The sequence below is a fragment of the Oryzias melastigma genome, linkage group LG2 (genome assembly GCF_002922805.2).
Source record: "Oryzias melastigma strain HK-1 linkage group LG2, ASM292280v2, whole genome shotgun sequence".
Taxonomy (NCBI): Eukaryota; Metazoa; Chordata; class Actinopteri; order Beloniformes; family Adrianichthyidae; genus Oryzias; species Oryzias melastigma.
In genome coordinates this window covers 11,469,362-11,489,375 of record NC_050513.1, presented here as the reverse complement: position 1 = coordinate 11,489,375, position 20,014 = coordinate 11,469,362, and the positions used below count along the sequence as shown (strand labels likewise).

At 40.5% G+C, this 20,014-nt stretch overlaps 1 protein-coding gene across 1 annotated transcript; it reads right to left on the bottom strand.

Annotated features, from left to right (window-relative positions):
* Window positions 1-1,284: 1,284 nt before the first annotated feature.
* obsl1a (obscurin like cytoskeletal adaptor 1a) lies at window positions 1,285-17,878 on the bottom strand. Its single transcript, XM_024288915.2, has 25 exons — window positions 17,141-17,878; window positions 15,103-16,348; window positions 13,476-13,745; window positions 13,110-13,370; window positions 11,280-11,585; window positions 10,936-11,202; window positions 10,582-10,857; window positions 9,128-9,242; window positions 8,861-9,021; window positions 8,511-8,783; window positions 8,160-8,435; window positions 7,799-8,074; window positions 7,450-7,725; window positions 7,092-7,367; window positions 6,749-7,018; window positions 6,407-6,673; window positions 6,062-6,331; window positions 5,714-5,980; window positions 3,795-4,061; window positions 3,602-3,714; window positions 3,362-3,515; window positions 2,531-2,692; window positions 2,338-2,442; window positions 1,988-2,254; window positions 1,285-1,906 (listed from the first exon to the last, which is right to left on the bottom strand). The coding sequence occupies exons 2-25, from the start codon at window positions 16,265-16,267 to the stop codon at window positions 1,629-1,631; spliced, it is 6,618 nt and encodes a 2,205-aa protein (XP_024144683.1). The 5' UTR covers window positions 16,268-16,348; window positions 17,141-17,878; the 3' UTR covers window positions 1,285-1,628.
* Between the last annotated feature and the right edge of the window lie 2,136 nt (window positions 17,879-20,014).

Below are 20,014 nucleotides of genomic sequence, written 5' to 3'. Positions count from 1 at the left end.
AGTCCGTTTTTTTTAACATTGCAATAAGTTTGGAATTTACAGATATTACATTGCTAACACTTCAATCCTGGCTAACGCGTAGCATGATACAAACAAGTTTTAGAATTACTGTGAACACAATTTAAAAACTCTGACTTATTTGTCTCGCTTAATTCTTCTTTCATGTCAGTACTTCATATTGATGATTTTTTTTTTAAATAATCAGTTTTTGCCTTATATTACAAGGTGCCCTTTAGTGTGGAAAATAAGTAAAAAAAAATTATGTCCTCCAAATGTTTTTAACATGCCACAAAAACATGTTAAAAACACCATTTTAATCGAAGTGTGTCTTTAAATATATATTTTATATTAAGGAAAACTCAACAGTTTTAGTCATTAAAATGTATTTAATTAGAATATTTTTAGTTGCAATGTGACACTTTCGGCTTAATTCTCAGCTAGAGTCTGGCGGGCAGTGTCACGACGTTTCGAGAAGCAGTGACGTAACCAGGCAGACAGCTAGCTAAGGTAAGGTAAGGAAAAACACGTTTTTGGTAAATTATAGCTCTTCCTAACTATCAAGTTTTTATTTTGATACCTGATACCCAGTTGTCTCTTTAGTAGAACGGTATTTATTTTTGAAGACTTTTTTTATTTGCTTGTGTTTCTAGTTACGTCAATGCTAATTAGCATTTATTGGACATATTTAGAACGTAATTAAGCTAATGTGAAAATTTAAAGAAAAAGTGATACTTACTCTTTTATCCTTAATATTAGCCATTCATTTCTCGGAGACTTGTAAGTTAAAAAGCTTTATATGGTATTTTTTATGAATGGAAATGAACATATTTTAAAAGAAATGATTGTTTTATTTTTACAAATAATTAGCACTAGCATGGTGAGTTCAGGTGCTTGGTGGGTGGGATTTTTCAACTTCGTATCGATTCTTGTTTTTTGTTTGTTTGTTTTTTGACATTTAAAAAAATATATTTACAAAGCCTGTCAAATTTCTATAGCAGAGTACTAGTAGGATGACTTTAAAACTTGGTAAATATGCATTTTCAGAATAATATTTGCCAAAAATTTACTATTAGCTTTAATTTTAGAGTCTATCATGGAATTATTCTTATGTTAAAAATTTGGTTCACTCCCGCAAATTTGGCAAATAACATAAAAAATGGGCTTTGGAGATAAAATATAGTCGCTTTAAAATTGTTTGTGAAAATGAAAAAAAAAAAAAAAACACCTTTTTTTTTGTTTTGTTTCTTTTGTAAATTAATCGCTTATTTATTTCGTTTTTTTTTAAAAACCCATGAAAAGCCTTTTTAAAAATATGCTGAACCGGACAGTAACTATTTAATATGTTAATGATAAGTAATTGAAAGTTTGTGATACAGTGAAAAACCTTTTTTTTAATCTTTTCCTTTATTGTTGCCAGGCAGTGAAAATACATTTCAGTAAAGGGGATAAACTGTCTTGTAAAATAGAAATCCTCATTTAAAAAAAATAAAAATTAAATATTATTAATGTACCACAAGATCAACCAAAAATCTTGATAGCTGTTATTACACTGTAGAAATAGACATTTTCTGACTCATTTGTTCTGATTTGGCTGTTTCTTTATTAATCTTGATCAGGGACTCTTTCTTTTAGTTTTCTAAAACACTGAGGGTTGCACTGCTTTTAGCCTTGCCCATTGTAAATTTGACTATGCCACTCATGTCCACGGTGGTGTTCCTCAGGGTAAGCTTGTGAACAGTTCCGTGGTTCTCCATGCGAATGTCAGGACCTGCTTGGAGCGTCACTCCATTGAAAGTCCAAACTGGAGGCTTGTTGATGGCAACCGACACCTCGCACTGGAAAGAGGCGGGCTCCGGCTCCGTCACCTCCACATCTTGCAGCTCTTTTACCATCACAAGGGCCTGGGCTGGAGCAGGGGGAAGATAGAAAAGTAGATGAAAGGATTCTGTTGATTTTACCCAGTTTTTGGCGATTTCTTTTGTCTTACCTTCAACCAGAAGTTTTGCTTGGGAAGTGTGCTCCCCAACCTCAATGCTGTAGGTGCCTTCATCCTCCACATCCACTTGGTGGATCACCAGTTTGTGGGAGCAGCCATCTGCAACGATCTCCACCCGATCCGACGACTCAAGCTCCCGTTTCCCTTTGTACCAGGTTGCGCTACTGCGTGGCGAGGAGACCGTGCATTCCAGGATGACACGGTGTTTCTCTAAAGCCGTTCTATCTCGTAAGGGTTTTACGATAGAAACTGGAAGCTCTGGGAATTGGTAGTTTTGATTTTGAGAAGACAGAAAATTCTTTTGAAAGCAAACATTTAAAAAAAATACAATTGTGGCCTACCTTCGATTTCCAGGTACGCTGTTGATTTAAGGTTCCTGGCTGCAAAATGGATTTCTCCTGCGTCTTCTGGCGTGACATTACAGATCAGCAGAAAATGTTTGGTCCCTGTAAGGCAGGATCAAATTTTATATCTCTGACAGATGGCACAATTCCTTTTTTTCTCATCGTATTTTCCTTTTTCAAAACGCCTGACCTTCTGTGCGCATTTTTGTCGTGCTCGAGGGTCGAATCCGTTGGTCGTTCTTGTACCATTCTCCATTCACATCCTCCAAAGAAACTTCACACATGAAGACGGCGTTCTGCTCTTCTTTTATGTACAGATCCTCGAGCTCTTTTACAATGACCAGCTCATGCTCTGTGGTATTAGAAAGATAAGATTTCTCACAAGGCAACATTTGATGACACCTTCAGTTTGACCACTAGATGGAGGCAATGTATAAACTAAATTCATTGAGAACTGGACTGAGGGATCTCTCATGTTTCAAACAGGAAATAGTGTCCGGCTCCAAGAAGCCATGAATCATATAGACTTCTACTGATAAATAAAAACTGTTACTCAGTCATTATATTTGTCAGAATAACCATTCTTGCTCTGATACATTTTTTTCATATTTTTTTTTCTGTAGTAAAAGTGATTCAAGTCATAAACTGCCCAATCAGATGCCTCAATAAAACTTTGTGGTTTCACGTTGAATGTTCAAATCTTCAACTGTAGGGGTGTGGACTTCCAACAAGCTCACTCCTGATTTTCTCGAGTGGTTGCCATAGAAATGTTGACTCAGACCAACTTGGAGCAATCCCAATTTCTTGCTTTTATATGGTGACGTCTGTCAAAAATTGGCAACAGAATTGAATCATTGGAACCAGAAGTAATCAATTTTTTATTTTTGACACCACACTAACTCATTCTAGTTCTCATATACCGTCAGTGGCTAAATTGTTAGGGATCTGAAAACGTTGGAGCAATATATGTGGATGCAGTATCTCGGTAGGGTGTTACGGCAGTACACAAATGGACAATTACCATACACCTGCAGTGAACAGGAAGTGTTGATTTCCCCCGTGTCACATGTGTAACAGCCCGAGTCCGCCCGGGAACATAGCAGGATCTGGCAGAAGCGCTTCCGACCCATGGAATAGATCCGGTAGTTCTTTCCAGGCCTCAACTCGGCCCCATCCTTATTTACAGGGAACCAAAGAGGGCAAGATTGTCAGTTTCTTCAAAAGGGACCCAAACTTTTACAGAATTCATGAATTCTTGTACCTTAAGCCATTTGACTTCAACATTTTGTCTTGAGAATTCACATTCCAAAGTGGCAGGAAATTCTTCCTCCACGCGAACATCAGCGAGTGGCCTCAGGATAGACACCGGCGTCTCTATCAGTTGAGCAAACCATTTTAGGAGTCACCTTGACTTGTTGATGTCACCCCTAACAAATAACAAAATTGAGCTTTACCTTTGACAGTGAGCCTTGCCGTGGTGCGCACCCCTTCAGCCGAGAAGACGATGGTACCCGTGTCCTCCATAGACAGATTGGACAGGGTAAGACCATGGACGAAGCCATTGGCGCTCACTCTGAACTGGTTATTGGGCTTCAGTCGGATGCCGTCTTTCTGCCAAATACCTTCCACGTCTGTGTGAGAAAGCTCCACCTCAAAAGAGGCGGTCTCACGTTCCACCGTTTCTTGGTCAGTCAGGCCTTTGCGGATGGAGATTTTTCGAGCTGGATAAGAGGTGACGAAGAATAAAAAGTTTTGTGACCGGACTTCTGGATTTACCTCATGATTTGGAGAAAAAAATGACTACTGTACTAATACTGTGTTAACATGAAATCTTTGCTCATCTTTTTACTATATTTAGAGTAAGCTGGTACTTCCATTGTTCCTTAGAAGTATTTGTGAAGGCCAATTGAAGGTAATCCAAGAATAGTTTTTGTTCCCTCACAAAAACAACACATACAGAGTTGGTCCATTGCCACTGTGGCACTCAGTACTGTGTTTAAAATAACTTTTCACACCTATAGATCGAGCCAAGCTATTCTTAGCAACTTCCAGTGAAAATATGTACTCTCTTGTACTGTGGTACAGCTCATCTGCAACAGATGACTTGCAAGTTCAATGAAACTGAGGTCACCAGAATGCTGTAAACAAGTTCTTCTTTTCTAAATTTTTGTTCTTGGAATATACCCAATTTCCATGAAATGGATTTATCAATCACCAATGATACTTATTACTATCAAGGGATTTTTTTTTTATTTCAAGTATTCAAGTGGATTCAGTTTTTGCTCTGAACTAGTGCTGCCACAAACGATTATTTTAATGATCGACTAATCACTGATTATTTTCTCTGGTTAGTTGACTAATCGGGTCATACGCAAAGTGGATGTAAAGCACACATCTTAATCATCATCATTAGCTTTAAGCTAACTAAAAAAATAGATACTTAGCATTCCCTGCAATAATGTTAGTGTGAATGCTGTAAGCTGAATTTGGCAGCTAAAGACGATAGTGCTGATAGCTGAAGATGCTGAAATTGATAGCTGAAAACACTGAAGCTAATAGCTGAAACGCTGAAGTTAATAGCTAGCTAAAATATTGGTTAAATACGAAAGTAGCAAAAAAAAAAAAAAAAAAAACTGAAAAAAGCCTAAGTTAGCGAAAATTGCTAGCATGCAGCTGAAATATTAGCTAAACTCCAAAATAGCCTTAAAAACAGAAAAAAAATAATTAGCCAACAAGGCTAACATGTATGTGAAATATTAGCTAAACTCCAAATTAGCCTAAAAAACTTAAAAATCCTGAATTAGCCAAAACAGCTTTTATTACCCTCTACACGGATCCCAGCTGAAATATTAGCTTAATTCCAAAATAGCATAAAAACTGAAAAAAATCTTAATTAGCCAACATGGCTAAGTTGCATCTGAAATATTATCTAAACTCCAAATTAGCCTAAAAAACTTAAAAATCCTGAATTAGTCAAAACAGCTTTCATTACCCTCTACACGGACGCCAGCTGAAATATTAGCTTAACTCCAAAATAGCCTAAAAACTGAAAAAAATCCTACGTTAGCCAAAACAGCTAGCATGTAGCTGAAATATTAGCTAAACTCAAAGTTAGCCTAAAAAAAATGAATAAATGCCAAAATAGTCCAAAAAGCTAGCAGAATGCCATTATAACTTTCAACTTTACGACACTCTGACTCCATATAATATAAAGTAACGACTAATCTACAATGAAACTAGTTGTCGACTACATTAATAGTTGATTAGTCGTCGATTAGTCGACTAATCGTGGCAGCCCTACTCTAAACTTAAATTTGGCACCACTTCTTTAAACATATCTGGGTTATGTCTTATACAGGTGCTGCTGACTTACGTTCTACATTGAGTTTGACCTGCGCTCGGTCATGCAGGGTCTCACAGCGATAGGTTCCCCGGTCCGACAAGGTCAGGTTCCGAATGGTAAGGCTGCGTTTGCACCCATTTTGGGCCACTGTGTAGCGGGGGCCAGACTGGATTACCACCCCTTGCCTCATCCATTGAACCTCGCCTGTCTCCAGGCTTATCTCTGTTTCCAAGGTGGCTTCGCCAAACTCCTCTGCCATAACAGCTTCCATTTTCTTTGTGAACATGACCTGAGCCTCTGAAGATAAGAAAAAACACATGGAAATAGATTTAGGTTCCAAGAAGTTCTACTGGTACAATTCTTGCTTCGTGGTCATACCTTGAACTTTGAGACTGGCTTTGGTCATCTTTCCTTCAGCTTCTGCTGAAATCTTTGAGTTGTCCAACAGCTGGCATTTTTTGATCACTAAGGTGTGACACAGGCCATTTTGGGTTGCTTGGAAACGATCACCCAACGCGATGGGCTCATTATCCATGAGCCAGACTAACTGGACATCCTCAGGAGAGACGACACACTTGAAGGTGGCATCTTCTCCTTCCATCACAGTAGTGTTGTGGAGCTCAGTGAGAAACTCAACCACCCGAGGCACTAAAGTGACAACAGATTTTTCATAACACTCCTACTTTATGAAAATAACCAAAGCCATTTTAGAATATTACTCACTTTTCACTCTCAGTACTGCAGAGGTCCGGTCGTCTCTGGACTCACAAGTATACTCGCCCGCATCTTCTCTGGTTAAACGGTGAATAGTCAAACTTCGTTCAACCCCATCTGCCCGGATGGAGAATCTTCTGCTTGGCACCACCTCCTCACCATTTTTTAGCCACTGGACATCTGCTTTTGGTTTGCAAACCTCACACCGTAGGGTCACCATGCCATCGGCATGAGCCACAGTGTCTCGGAGCGGCCTTACAAACTTGATTCTCATCTCTGAAATTAAAAAAAGAACGGAAATTGTAATTTTATTTTTCCATCACTCACGTTGGATCAAAATCTTTTTTTTACCTTTAACCAGCAGACTGAAGTGGAGTTGGTCGGTGTTAGCATCACACGTGTACTCGCCGGCATCAGAACGTCTCAAGGGCTCAATGGTGAGAGTACGTGTATGACCTTCCATGAGGGTTTTAAATCGTTCGCCCTCGACAGGTGTCCAATCTTTAAGCCAACGCACAAGAGCACTTTCCTTGGACACATAGCTTGTCAAGGTCACGCTCTCTGCTTCGTAGCCTGTCACGACAATATCCTCCTCCTTGTTCACAAATGTTACCGGAGTTTCTTGAACGAAAAAAACAAGTTTTAAGTGAATGTATGCCTCTTTTTTTGAGAGTTCTCCTCTTGAGTTTGGTACCTTGAATCCTGACTGTGCAGATCATCTTATCGTCCGTGGCATCACAAGTATACTTCCCTGAGTCAGATGGTTGGACGCAGGAGATTATAAGTTTTCTCACCGCTCCGTAGCTTTCGATGGAAGTGCGGGAATCACACATGAGCAGTTTGTCATTGCAGTACCAGCTAACAGGGGCATTGGCACGGGACACTTCACAGGCAAGTATCAGGTCGTCCCCTGCCACCATCTCCTGGTGATCAGGGTCATACGAGTTTCCTACAATGGTCACTGGTGGCTCTACGGGAAGAAGAGTTATTGGAGCTTTAAGGTTTTTGTTTTAAGAAATTTCCTCAAACAGTACAGTTAGCTGAGTTTTCACCTTTTACTGAAACTTGGAAACTGATACTGTCATCTCCAACATCCAAGAAGTATTCTCCCGAATCCGTGAGCTCAGCATTGAGGATGACAAGTGAGCGGAATGCTCCTTCTTCCTCCTCACAAAACCTTTCATCACCCTCTACACGGACACCATCCTTGTACCACTTGGCTTTAGCGTTATCCCTAGAGAGCTCACACTCTAGGACAATGTCATCTGAAACCATAAACTTCAGGTCTGTCTTGATCTCTGACTTTCTTAAGATGGACACCGGAGGCTCTGAGGAAAGATCACATCAAAATCTTAAAAAACTGTTCAAGGACCAGGACAATTTTTGGGAGGACATTCATACCTAAAACTTTGACTTGGAAGTCGATTTTGTCATCGGTTGCGTAGCAAGTATATTTCCCAGAATCTTCTGGAGTTGGCGAGTGGACGGTTAGTCGGCGGATGAACTCATCTTCTGCTATGGTGATGTTGGTGCTTTGCTTTACTTCTTTGCCATTAAAGCACCATTTGACTTCTGCTGTCGGCCGCGACACTTCAATCTCCAAAACTATTGGTTTACCCGCTGTGCTAACCAGTTTTTCCGGTATGTTTTTGGGTCGAGTAAGTATGATTGGCGGCTCTAGATAAAAAAATAAAATAAGTATGCAAATGAAATGGAAGAAGGTTTTTTTATTGTTTTAAATTTGCAAAACCCTTTGACTCACCTGCAACAGTAACCAAGAAGGCCATAGAATCATCTTCAGTGTCACATACATACTCCCCTGTATCGTCCACTGTCGCTAAGGGTATAACTAGCAGTCGTTTGGCTCCATCCTCCTCCAGGATCAAGTTAGGACCCGCCTCTACTTCTAGATTGTCTTTGTACCACCGAACTGGAGCATCCTCTTTGGAGATCTCACAGCATAGCTCCAGCCTCTCTGACGCCAAGTGTGTCACTTCTACTTCCGACTCGCTTGGAGAAATAATTCTCACAGGTGGTTCTACAAGATGAAAATTAGGAATTAGATTTTCATCGAAACCTAGCATAGCCATTCCTTACTCTGGCTTACTTTTACCTGTTGCAGTGACCTGGAAGAAGACAGAGTCTCCATCAGTTTCACAGACATACTCCCCACTGTCCTCCGTACAGCTTGAAAGGATGGTCAGTTTTCTGTAAGGGCCTTCTGACATCAGTCGGACTGAGTCACTTTCCTGCACTTCCTCGCCATCCTTCAACCATTGCACCTTTCCATTGGAGCGAGACAACTCGCACTGCAAGTTTATCTCCTCCGGTATGGATATCTTCATCACTACGTCCTCTTTAGGCTCCACAATCACAACTGGAGGTTCTGGGTTTAGAATTGGAAGTCGAAAAATAAATTACTCTTGAAAATGTGTCCAGATTGAATACAAGAGGAGAGCATACCCTTGACATTGACAGTGAACACCATGTTGTTCTTTCCTGCCTGGCAGGTGTAGCAACCAGCATCTGAGCTTTCTGCAGAGCGAATGATTAGCCTCCTCATGGTTCCTTCCACCTGGAGAGTTATGTTGTCACTTGCCTGGACCTCCTGACCATCTTTATACCTAAAGCAAACCATTAAGTTTGCATTTTTACTGCCCAAATGTAAAGTTTTGACTCTGTTTTCTATTTTCTACAGTCAGCTAAATTCCTTTGAATCATTTTTCTTACCATTTGACTTCAGCATCTTCTCTGGAGACGTGGCACAGCAGCACTACTGGATCCAGCTCCATGCTGCTCTTAATGAGCTCCTCTTCCTGCACTGGAGTAAATTCTACAGGGGGGCCTAGAGAATACATGAGGAGGGGACTTGTTACCAGCGGAATGCAAGGTACTACCTAGAGTTTAAACTTTCATACCCTTCATTGGATATAGAGTTTATGTATGAAGTTCCACGACACTGCAAAGTTACATTTTGTTGATATTTTCAAACAATTAACGCCTTTCCTAATAAATCAGATTGTCTGATTGGCATGAAATCAGATGATCGAAATAAATGTGATCATCTTTTAATCTATTTTCAAATTAGTCTTTTCTGTCGTTTTAAGACAAAATAATAAAACTTGTGTAGCTTTTTAGAACACAGTTACTACCATAGACCCTTTAAATGAGCTAGACAAAGCAAGTGTTGATGTTACCCATAGGAAATGCCTTACTTTTGACCCTCGCAAAATCAGGAAAGAACCTTTGCCGTCACTTCTAGATAGGTCTACTGCCATATTGCAACCAATTGCAAACCGACGACAGCGATTAGTCTGAGCCAGTCTGAGTCACGGTTTTAGAGGAACTACTGTCGCCAATCACGAGTAAGCTTGTTCCAGCTTGTGTGAACGTGACACCCCTCCCACTGAGAGTGAGCTTGGGAGAATCTGTCAATCAAAGGTTTGAGGTAGGGGCCAGCGGGCACCACATGCTTTTACTGAGGCATCTGATTGGTCAGTTTATAATTTGAATAACTTATGAAAAGCAAAAAATATCTTTAAAAAAATTAGGATTAGCAAGATGGTGTTAAGAAGAAAGCATTAGAGCAAGAATGATTATTCTGACAAATAAAAAGACAGAGAAATAACTGTATACTTCTCAGTGGGAGTCAATGGGATTTTGGCCTTTTACCAACGTGGGTACTTCCTATGTTAGTAGTTTATTAGAAATTCGCCAATGACATGGGTGGGACAAGTTCCTCTCCCCGGTACTGAGGGTTCTCTGTTTACATGCACTCCCAATAGCTTACAGCACCTCACACCTGCAATAAAAATGGCGACCAATACTGGAGCTATTCAGACATACAGTTTTGACCCTTTCAACACAAACGAGAAGATCTGGTCAAATTGATGCATCATAATGGAGCAGAGCGCAGAACTTGTGGCCCGCCCCGTAATTTCAATGTCACAGATACAATCTTTGTAAAATTGCATTTTTTTTCGTCAAATACTCAGAAATGCAATTTCAACCTTAATTTTTTTTTTTAATATATGCCCTCCATTATCAGAAAAATGCCACAAGAACATAATAAAAACACAAAAAACATAATTTTCATTAGAGCTGGTCTTGAAATTGACAAATAGGAAGAATGTATTACAAAGTGGAGTTATGACGCATATCACATTTTCCAAAAAATGTCTTACCTGCAACGTCTACATTAAAAGTGACAAGATCCCCAGGCATTTGACAAGTATAGACTCCCGAGTGTGAAGCATTAGCAGACTGGATCACGATTCTCCGCATATTGCCCTCTGCCTGGATGTTGAGGCCTTCCATTACCTCCAGGGCATTGCCATCTTTGAACCAGGAAACATTTGCGAGGGGATGGGAGACCTCACAATAGAGGACGATGGCATCACCTGTGTCCACTGTCTTGTTGAGATCTACCTCAGACAGTGGACTGAAATTTGCCACAACAGCTGGATAAAACATAAAATCTATTACAATAGGGCATAAAACAGCTGATAACTGTAATAAACAGCTGGTTTTTCACATACGTTTGACCTTGAGTACCGCTGAATCTCTGACTCCGTTGGCTATGAACGTGATTTCGGCCATGTCTTCAGCCATTTGAGTTTTATGAATCACAAGTGAGTGGGTTGTTCGCTTTTGCTGTATTGAATGCCGTCCTCCGTGCTTTAATTGAGAACTGTTTAGAAACCAAGTTCCAGGCATTGACGCTGACAACTCGATGGAGAAGTGAGCATCTTCCCCTTCCATCAGCTCACAGCTCTTAAGATTCCTGTGAATTTTAGGTCCAGGGGCTAAGGGGTGTAGAAAAGTAAGAATTCACATAAAGGCCTTAACAAAAAAATCTAAATTCTACGTTACAGTTACGCACCAAGATGGACAACTTTTGGAAACTCTACATGACCGCTTCGTCCGTACTTGTTGATGCTGCAGACACGGAAGCGGTAGTTTCCTTCACATGGCACAGCGTCACCGGTGACCTCCGCCGAGGTGGCTGTCTCTGAGGTGAAACACTTGTGCCACTCTTGTGAGCCTACCTCTTGCATCTCCAGCACAAATATGGATCTGGTGGAGGTCTGGCTGTTGGGGGCGGGCTCCCAGCTGAGTAAAGCACTATTGGGCCTGTCAATGTCCATCTTAACTTCCGCTGGGCAAATGGGAGGACAGTGTCTTGTGGCTTTAGGGGCAAAGAATGTCAAAAAATATTAAACTTTTATTAACAAATGACCATTATGTATTCAAGTGAGGAACTAGCTCATCTTCTAATCATCTGAAGACTCTTAAAATGGAGCATGATTGGGATAAAGTTAGCTTTTTTAATGCTATCAAGGTAGATATATTAATACTCGTTTCTTGCTAGCATTAGCATCCACCCTATGGTGTTCACACTGGACAAGCAGGACAAGGGAAGGACTTCTTGTTCTTTTTCTACCATTAACTAGCGAATGCTAGCCACCTACAGTTGGAAGAGGTTTGGTGCAAAATGTTGAATTGGTACAAATTTTGCGATTTGGGCACAAAACGGTAACAGTATGGTTAATTGATAGAATCCTTGCCATGGCAGATATGGACTGGCATCATGTCAGGAGACTGGCCTTGGTTTAGCTTTATTTGAAAAACAAACGCAGATGTCGCCAGGCTCTTCGTCGCATCGAGTTTCACCACGTCAGTGCCAAATCTGAGTCCCTGACAAGTCAAAGTTTGACTTGGTTTAGCTAGCAGCACGCGTTCTGTGGCCATGCATTTTGTACATAGAGCCAAAAACTGTTGTAAAAACTTGCTTAGTTAGCCGTGAACGCAAGAATTTTGAACGCGGAAGCCCAAAATGTGTGTTTCTTCAATTTTCACTTAAAATGTCCTCTCAAAAGCGCGGTGCCGAGGGTGCTGTGTAGCTTCATGTTGTATGCATTGACAACCCACAGGCAGTCCGAAGTTACCAAGCAAGTCAATCAATTGTTGTTGTGCCTATAGGGAATCAAATTATCAAGTTAATCGCAATTAATTACAAACATTTTAGCATGTTATTTTTTTTCTAATCGTGTTATAATCTCCTTTTCACATCATTGCTTTCGTGAAATCTGTTCATGCCTGATAATGCACACCTTGAAGAGCATTATCAGGTTAAAAATTGTGATTGAAAATAGATTTATTAGAGGAATTATTAATAAATTATATTAATTCACGATTAATGAATCGCACACAAAAAAATTATTGCAAGACAGCACTAGTTGTGCCATGTTTTGGCTATGATTTTGACGTGGTCATGATGTGGGGGTTGCTTCATTTTCCCAGTGCTGATGAAAAAGCTAAATTTCCAAATACAGTTCTCACAACCAATGTTTTAAACGTCTTGCCAAAATACAAAAATAGATTCATTCTAGCATTCTAAATATTTTATGAACTTCCACTTAAACACTAGCTTTTGTTTTCACTTGATCGAAAATTGCCATTTTTGGTGATTTAATACCAATCCTTGCCCTCACTAACAAAATGGATCAGCTATGTATAGCTGGAGGGGGTAGAGCCGAATCATGCAAACCTCCATTTGACATCTTACAAATATGTTCCAACATGGCCCATTTTTGCAAAAACTATCCAATTAGCTAATGGCTACAAATCTAATGGCTTAAAAAGTCTAATAAGTAGCCAAAAATGTACTTAGCTACGATTACCAACATCTTACTTTCAGTGATATATTTACCTTTAACTTTAAGTCGAGATGATGTTTTGGATCTTCCGACTACAAATGTCACGACCCCGGAGTCTTGATAGGCCACATTGACAAAGACCAGAATATGAGTTTTGCCGAAAGACTTAAGGATGGTTTGGTGCGTCTCATGGAGCTTCAAGCCGTCTTTAAACCAGTGGACCTCCATATCGTCGTTTTCCACCTCGACGCAGAAGGCTGCATTCTCGCCTTCCAGGACCTCCAGTTTCCGAGGAAGTTTTCGCATAATAGTACCTGCAAGTAGAAAGTGGTTTTACGTGACTTAACGAAACAGAGATAGAGTTTAATTCCTAAGTTTATTGTTTTTGATTGCTGTTATTGACATTTAATTCAGCCTACCTTTAACTGATAGCTCTGCAATGCTCTTCGCACCATTGGGCATTTCACATAGGTAGACTCCATCGTCATCTGTTCCAACATCGTGAATAGTAAGTCTTCTCCGTGTTCCTTTCTGCTCCATTGCGTATTTACTGCTGGGCATCAGCCTCTGGTCTTCAAGGTACCATGCCGCTTGGACCGTCTCATCTGGAACCTCACATTCCAGCACAGCCGCATCCCTCTCCTTCACTTCCGCGTCCTTTAATGGCCGTCGGAACTTTACAGCATGACCTGTTTAGCATTTATGCTGTTAGGAATTCATCTTGACAGAATGATGAGTGAGTTGATTAAAATTCCTTCTCGCTACCCTCTGTTTTAGCATCGCAAAGCCTTTCCTGCCTTATCTGACAAGCCAGGGATCGGTATGTCAACCCAAGATAGAAGGCGCTAATGACCAGGTCAACTGACAAAGTGCATCTAAACAGATTTTTAGCGCTTAGAATCAACTGAAGTTATGAAATTAATACAAGGATCCTACTTGGCTATTTTCAATAGCTGCCTTGATCTACAAGTATTGCCAGTGACATCATGTCTATAGAGTACAACGGTGAGGTATTTCTGCTGTATATCATTAAGAAGGTTAGCAAGCCCTTAATTATAGGGATAATGTCAATCCACATAGCCTTTTTTGGACTGTTCTGCAAAATTCTAAAGCCTGCATTGTCCATAAAAGTTCTCTGTACTTGCCATTTGCTTTTAATGAAAGCAACTATTTAATAAATATGTAAATCGTATGTAAATTTGTTGCAAAATCATTGTGAAATGTTGTCTTGCACACTTTATATCAGAGTTGGTTACTAATGTGCTGTTAATTAGCATTTCTATAACCATCCATCGATCAATTTTCATAACCCGCGGATACAACACATTTTCACCCCCCAAGTCATCACATATTGGTTATTATTGGTTAAGGACTTTTTGACATTTTGGGTGTCCCCAACTCATAATTTTTTGATATGCTGACTATTCGAAAAAAATCAATGGTCTGCAACCCTCAGGACACGGTACTGGATGTGGTACTAGATGCGATACTGGCAGGATGTATCTGTACCCTAACCCCCCAAACCAGTACTGGACCAGGGACCGGACCCAAATAGGTACCAGATGTAGTACTGGGTGTGAACCGGTACAGGTACTGGCTTAGGGTACTGGTGTACTCCATGTCCCAGTACTGGCCGGTTCGCGGCCCAGAGTTTTGGAACCCATGATTTAATGGGAACAGCCAGCACTTCAAAAAAGAACAAGTTGGGGACATTTTTGACGTGGAGGGGTCCTTAATCCTTGTGCTATCCTAGACATGCTTACATTAAAAGCGGGGTCATCTGGACCCAGGAAGCACACTGAACTTTTTTTTTTTCAAGGATTTTTTTTATCTTCACTGGTGTCTGTGGCAGACATAAAATTCTGTTCACCTTTGTCATGGGAGGGATCACACATCAATATAAGGGTTGGGTCATCTGGACCCCATAAGATAACACAAGGGTTAACCAAACTTCAATGTTACAAGTTGGTACTGAGAATATGTAGGCTGATATCCCTTTCAGGTTTCCAGCTAAATTTAAATGCATCAGTATTCTTTGTGGCTTACCTTTCACAGTCAGGTGGACAGCACTAAGGGTATTTCCTAGAGCGTTTGATGCAGCACACACATACAGCCCCGTATCCTCCACCTTACAGTACAGAACTTTCAAAGTGTAGTATCCCTCTCTGTCCTCAAAGATCAAATGACGCCTGCCAGGCTCAAGGGGAACTCCGTCTTTCTTCCAGATTATTTCAGGCTTTGGCTTGCCTGTCACAAAGCAGCGAAACTTGGCATGCTTTCCTTCTGAGACTGCAAACTTTTTCACCTTGGACGCACTGACCGAAGGCTCCTCCACCAGCTTCGACAAACTCAGCCGCCCGCCTCTTGGCTTTGGTGACCACTGGCTGTTGGAACGACTGCTTAAGGACATTCTACTGTCCTCTCTTTCTGGGACAGACTCTACAAGCAGGATAGCCCCAGCCAGGGCCTCTCCATGACAGTTTACTGCCTTGCAGGTATAAACACCCTTGTCTGGCATGCGAGTCCTGTAGATCTTGAGTTGGAACCAGCCGCCATCCTGATTGGTCACGCTGAAGTGTGAGCTCTCAAAAATATCATTCAGCTTTTTCCCATCTTTTTCCCAAGTAACTTCGGGTAGAGGTGTGCCCCAGAGTTTGCAAGAGAATGCAGCATCTTCTCCGCGATCAACACGAAGCGATAAGGGCTTAATGAGAAACCGTGGCTTATCATTGGACGGTAAATCATCATCTTTAAGTTTTTCACTTGACTTATCATTCCACTTGTTCTCGTCTTTTATTTCTTGCTCCTTTACACCATTTTGCACTATACTGTATCCATTAAGGTGCACTCCATTTTCTTTTTCTGAAAGACCATTAACCCCTAAGTGGGGTTCCGTTTCTTCCACCGGGGCCTCTCCTTCTACTTTAAGAGAAGCTGCTGCATACGTTTCCCCAATGCTATTTCGAGCCTTGCAGATGTACTGGCCGGCGTCCTGTTGGGTCACTCCAGTTATAGTCAGCAAGTACAGCTTTCCTTCCTCTGAGATCTTGTATCGTTTTTCAGGCAAGATTTGAACATTTTTACGCTCCCAGATGACATCTGGACGCGGGTCTCCGCTAATCTGGCACCTCAGGGTTGCGTCTGTTCCACATTGTGCCACCACAGGGCGCGGATAACCGAGGACACGAGGAGCACCACCAAAGATATCCATGACGTTTTGTCTTTAAATTAAAGTTTTCTATAGTTTTATCTGTAGTTTTCCAGAGGAAAGTGTTTCACTTTGTTGAGGAAGCTGTAAAGCAAAAAAAAAAAACACAATGCACATGTTAGCAGCCGGTGAACGTTAGCAAACCTAGATAGGTACAGGTTTCCAAGTGAATTATAGGTTTTAATTAAAAGTCAAATTTGTGCATCACAGCTTGTATTACTATCAAAAATTGACAATAAAGGACTGAGATTTGAAGTTTGCAACGCTGTGTCTCCACTTTTCTAAATAAGTTTAATTAACCATTTTATTCTGTTTGGGTCAAAATTGACCCATTTTCAAATGGGTCAATTTTGACCCGAACTCAAGGTAAACATGTTTACTACGATTTTTGATTAGTCTTTTGTAGTGTTTGGCTCAAAATTAAGCCATTTTCACAATTGAAAACGGGTAAATTTTGACTCAAGGTAAACACGTTTACTATGAATTCTGTTGAATATTTTCACCAAGTAAGTACTGACCAAACTGAAATTACTCTTGCTTGTCTCACAGCTGGTGCTGTAACTCATTGAAGAGTGTATTAATAAAGTAGTCTATCCACAAATAGCCACAAAATGAACCATTCAAAGTTTAACAGTTATAGGTTTTAATCTTAATAGATGAAAAATATTGTACTTTATTGATTTAGTAGATGATGATAGCTTCTTTTTACTATCTGTCACTAGTAGCTCTTCTTATCAAGTTCTTTTGTTACCTTTTTCTTGAAATGCACAAAAATATGGCATTACCAAAAGATATTTATGCATAACAGAAGAAAAGTGCTACCAAAGTTGACCACTTTTTCTTGGTATAAGAAGAACTACAAAAAGAGAAACTTACCACTTTTCGTTTCTTTGTTCAGAATTGTCCCCTCTTAAGTTCAATTCAGAAAAATATCAACCGGCTTTTCTATATATCATTCATTAAGCTCTATTCTGTTTTCCCTCTTTATCCTCTTGGTTTGTGAAGGAAACATGGCACCTTCTTTTTGCAAGTTTGAAAAAGAAAAGCCTCCATTCACAGTTTGGGAGCCACGGTTTCAGGTGCTATTCCTCTGTCACGTCTTGTATGTTCGATGTGCGGTTGCCGGCGGCTAAGAGGGAAATGATCACACTTTCCCGGCTAGCGGCGTGGTGTATGCATCAACACTGATTCCGTCATTGTCTGACAGCTAAAGAGTCAGTGTAAGGGGGGCTGGGACTGAGGGTTGGGGGAGCATTAAACGCTTTAGCAGCTGCTTCCACTGCAAGTGTCCACCTAAAAATACCAACAGCTTTAGTGACGTTGGACCAGATAAGTCAGACTCTCCATTCACACACTGAAGATAGAAGGCTGGCTGACAGATACCCTGAGTTAAGTCTTAAAAGAGAAAAAAACCCCACCTTCTTGGATTCCTTTTATTATGAATCATGTTGAATAGTTAGTAGGGTTCGATTCATGTCACTAGATATTTAGCATTGAACACTTTTTTAGATTTGCCTGAAACATCCAAAAGAAAAAGTTTTACTGTTCTCACAAAACATTTTTGATATTTGGGACAATAAATTGTCCTTTAGATGTATGTGCAGTTGTCTGTTTCTTTATATAGTCTTGCAACAGATTGCGGCCTATCTATAGTATGCCCTACCTTTGTCCATGGACAGCTGAGATCCGTTTCCTGTGACTCATATCAGGACAGACCGGGTACGGACAATGGTTTGCTAGATGGATGGGAAGACATGATCTAGTTTTGGGGAGTCTACCATCTTTACAAAAGACAGTTATAGTTGAGTTGAGTGTTGCCTCATTTGGACAATGTATCAGAAGTGGCTCTAGTGGCTGTAGACCGACTTGACAGTTCACAATGTACTGTTTAAATGCTATTTAATAAAATTGTCCAAAATAGTCAACCAAAGTGGTGCAATATGACTTATGCACAACCATATTGGCTATTTTAAGCAGTTGATATGCCCGCCCCCATTTTCCCATGTCATGCTGGAGTTTCTGCTTAGCCTTAAGCCTTATTCACATACAAGGGGTTGAAAAGTATAACTGCTGTGGGTTTTTGGGTTGTCCAGGCCAAGAGGAGTGGCTGAATCTTAGGAAGAACACAGGCTTATGTGACCATCTCAAGGGATGTCATCGAAATGGAACGTATGATTATTGTACATCCATCCATTTTCTTCCGCTCATCCGGGACCAGGTTGCGGGGCAGCAGTCTAAGCAAAGGTGCCCAGACTTCCCTCTCACCGGCCACTCCCTCCAGCTCCTCTGGGGCAACTTTGTGGCATTCCCAGGCCAGTCGAGGGACATAGTCCCTCCAGCGTGTCCTGGGTCTTCCCTTAGCCCAGTAGAACATGCCCGGAACACCTCTCCAGGGAGGCGTCCACGAGGCATCTGGACCAGATGCCCGAGCCACCTCAACTGGTTCCTCTCAATGTGGAGGAGAAGCGACTCTACTCTGTGATCTCTCCGGGTGACTGAATTTCTCACCCCATCTCTAAGTGAGCGCCCAGTTGATACAGTGAATAGGGCTCACAAGGAGGCACACTTGTCACTTGAACAGGCCCCTTGCACAGTGCACAGGGTTTGGAGTGGGGTTTGTTTGGTACTACCTGATGCCTGCAGCACCCCCGTAGATAAGAATTTGCATGAACATTCTTGCTCTACAGGCTCACCGAACGGTCTACGACTGTGATATTTTATGTGGGGTACCCATAATTTGGTGTGACTAAAGCCTTACCTTGCCCGCTAGCGGCTATTCTAGCTAGCTGTGGCTAACAGAAATGGTAGAAGCAAGACACCCGTTATCAAATCCTCAGCTGAAATGCTGTTGCAGTTTGTTACATTTACACACAGATATAAAAAGACATTTAAAAGCAACAATAATTGTAATATTTAACATTATCCTTGAAAATGAATAGTTGATAGACATGGATGATTTTCTGTGCAGTTGTGTTTTTGGGCACGAGTTTTGACATCTGACACATACTTATGTTTAGTACTGCCACAAACGATTATTTTAATAGTCAACCGATTATTTTTTCTGATTTGTCGACTAATTTGGTTGTGCGCAAAGTGTATGTTTAGCACACAACTTAACCATCATTATCTTAAAAAAAAACAAAAAAAAAACAATAAAGACAATAGTTTATGAAACTTTTAATGAATCATGCACCCTCTGTCCTTCATTAGTTTTTGGTATTTAAACAAGATTAAATAAAATGAGATTGACATCTGAAACAAAGGCACTATTTCTCACAGAAGATACAATTTTGATTTCACTGACTCGAATATTACTAGAAAGGTTGCATCACCAAAAGCTATTTGCAAAATGTTAAAGTTGCTAAAAGACTGGTAAAGAACTATAAAAGAGCTCTCAAGTTTAGCCAAATTTCTGAAAAATTTGTTGTAAGATTGCCTAAAACATCCCTAATACATGCCAATTTGGCAGAAATATTTAGTGTGTTGCTTTAAAATGAGCTAAACTCCATATTAGCCCAAAAATCTTAGTAGATGTAAAATTAGCCAAAAGAGGTAGTTTTTTTCTTAAATATCAGCTAAATTCCAAAATAGCCTAAACAAAAAACAAAAAAGCCTAAATTAGCCAAAACAGCTTGCAAGCAGCTGAAATATTAGCTAAACTCAAACTTAGCATAAAATAGCCAAAATAGCTAGCATGTAGCTGAATATGAGCTCAACTCTAAATTAGCCTAAAAACCGCAATCAATGCCA

Bases quoted from the DNA above. Each gene is read 5' to 3' on its own strand.
- obsl1a (XM_024288915.2), bottom strand. From the start codon at position 16,267: ATGGATATCTTTGGTGGTGCTCCTCGTGTCCTCGGTTATCCGCGCCCT. The intron at 9,243-10,581 runs GTAAGACATTTT...TGTATTCTCTAG, and splicing joins TTTTAATGTAGACGTTGCAG to GCCCCCCTGTAGAATTTACT. The intron at 8,784-8,860 runs GTATGCTCTCCT...TTCTAAACCCAG, and splicing joins GTTCACTGTCAATGTCAAGG to AACCTCCAGTTGTGATTGTG.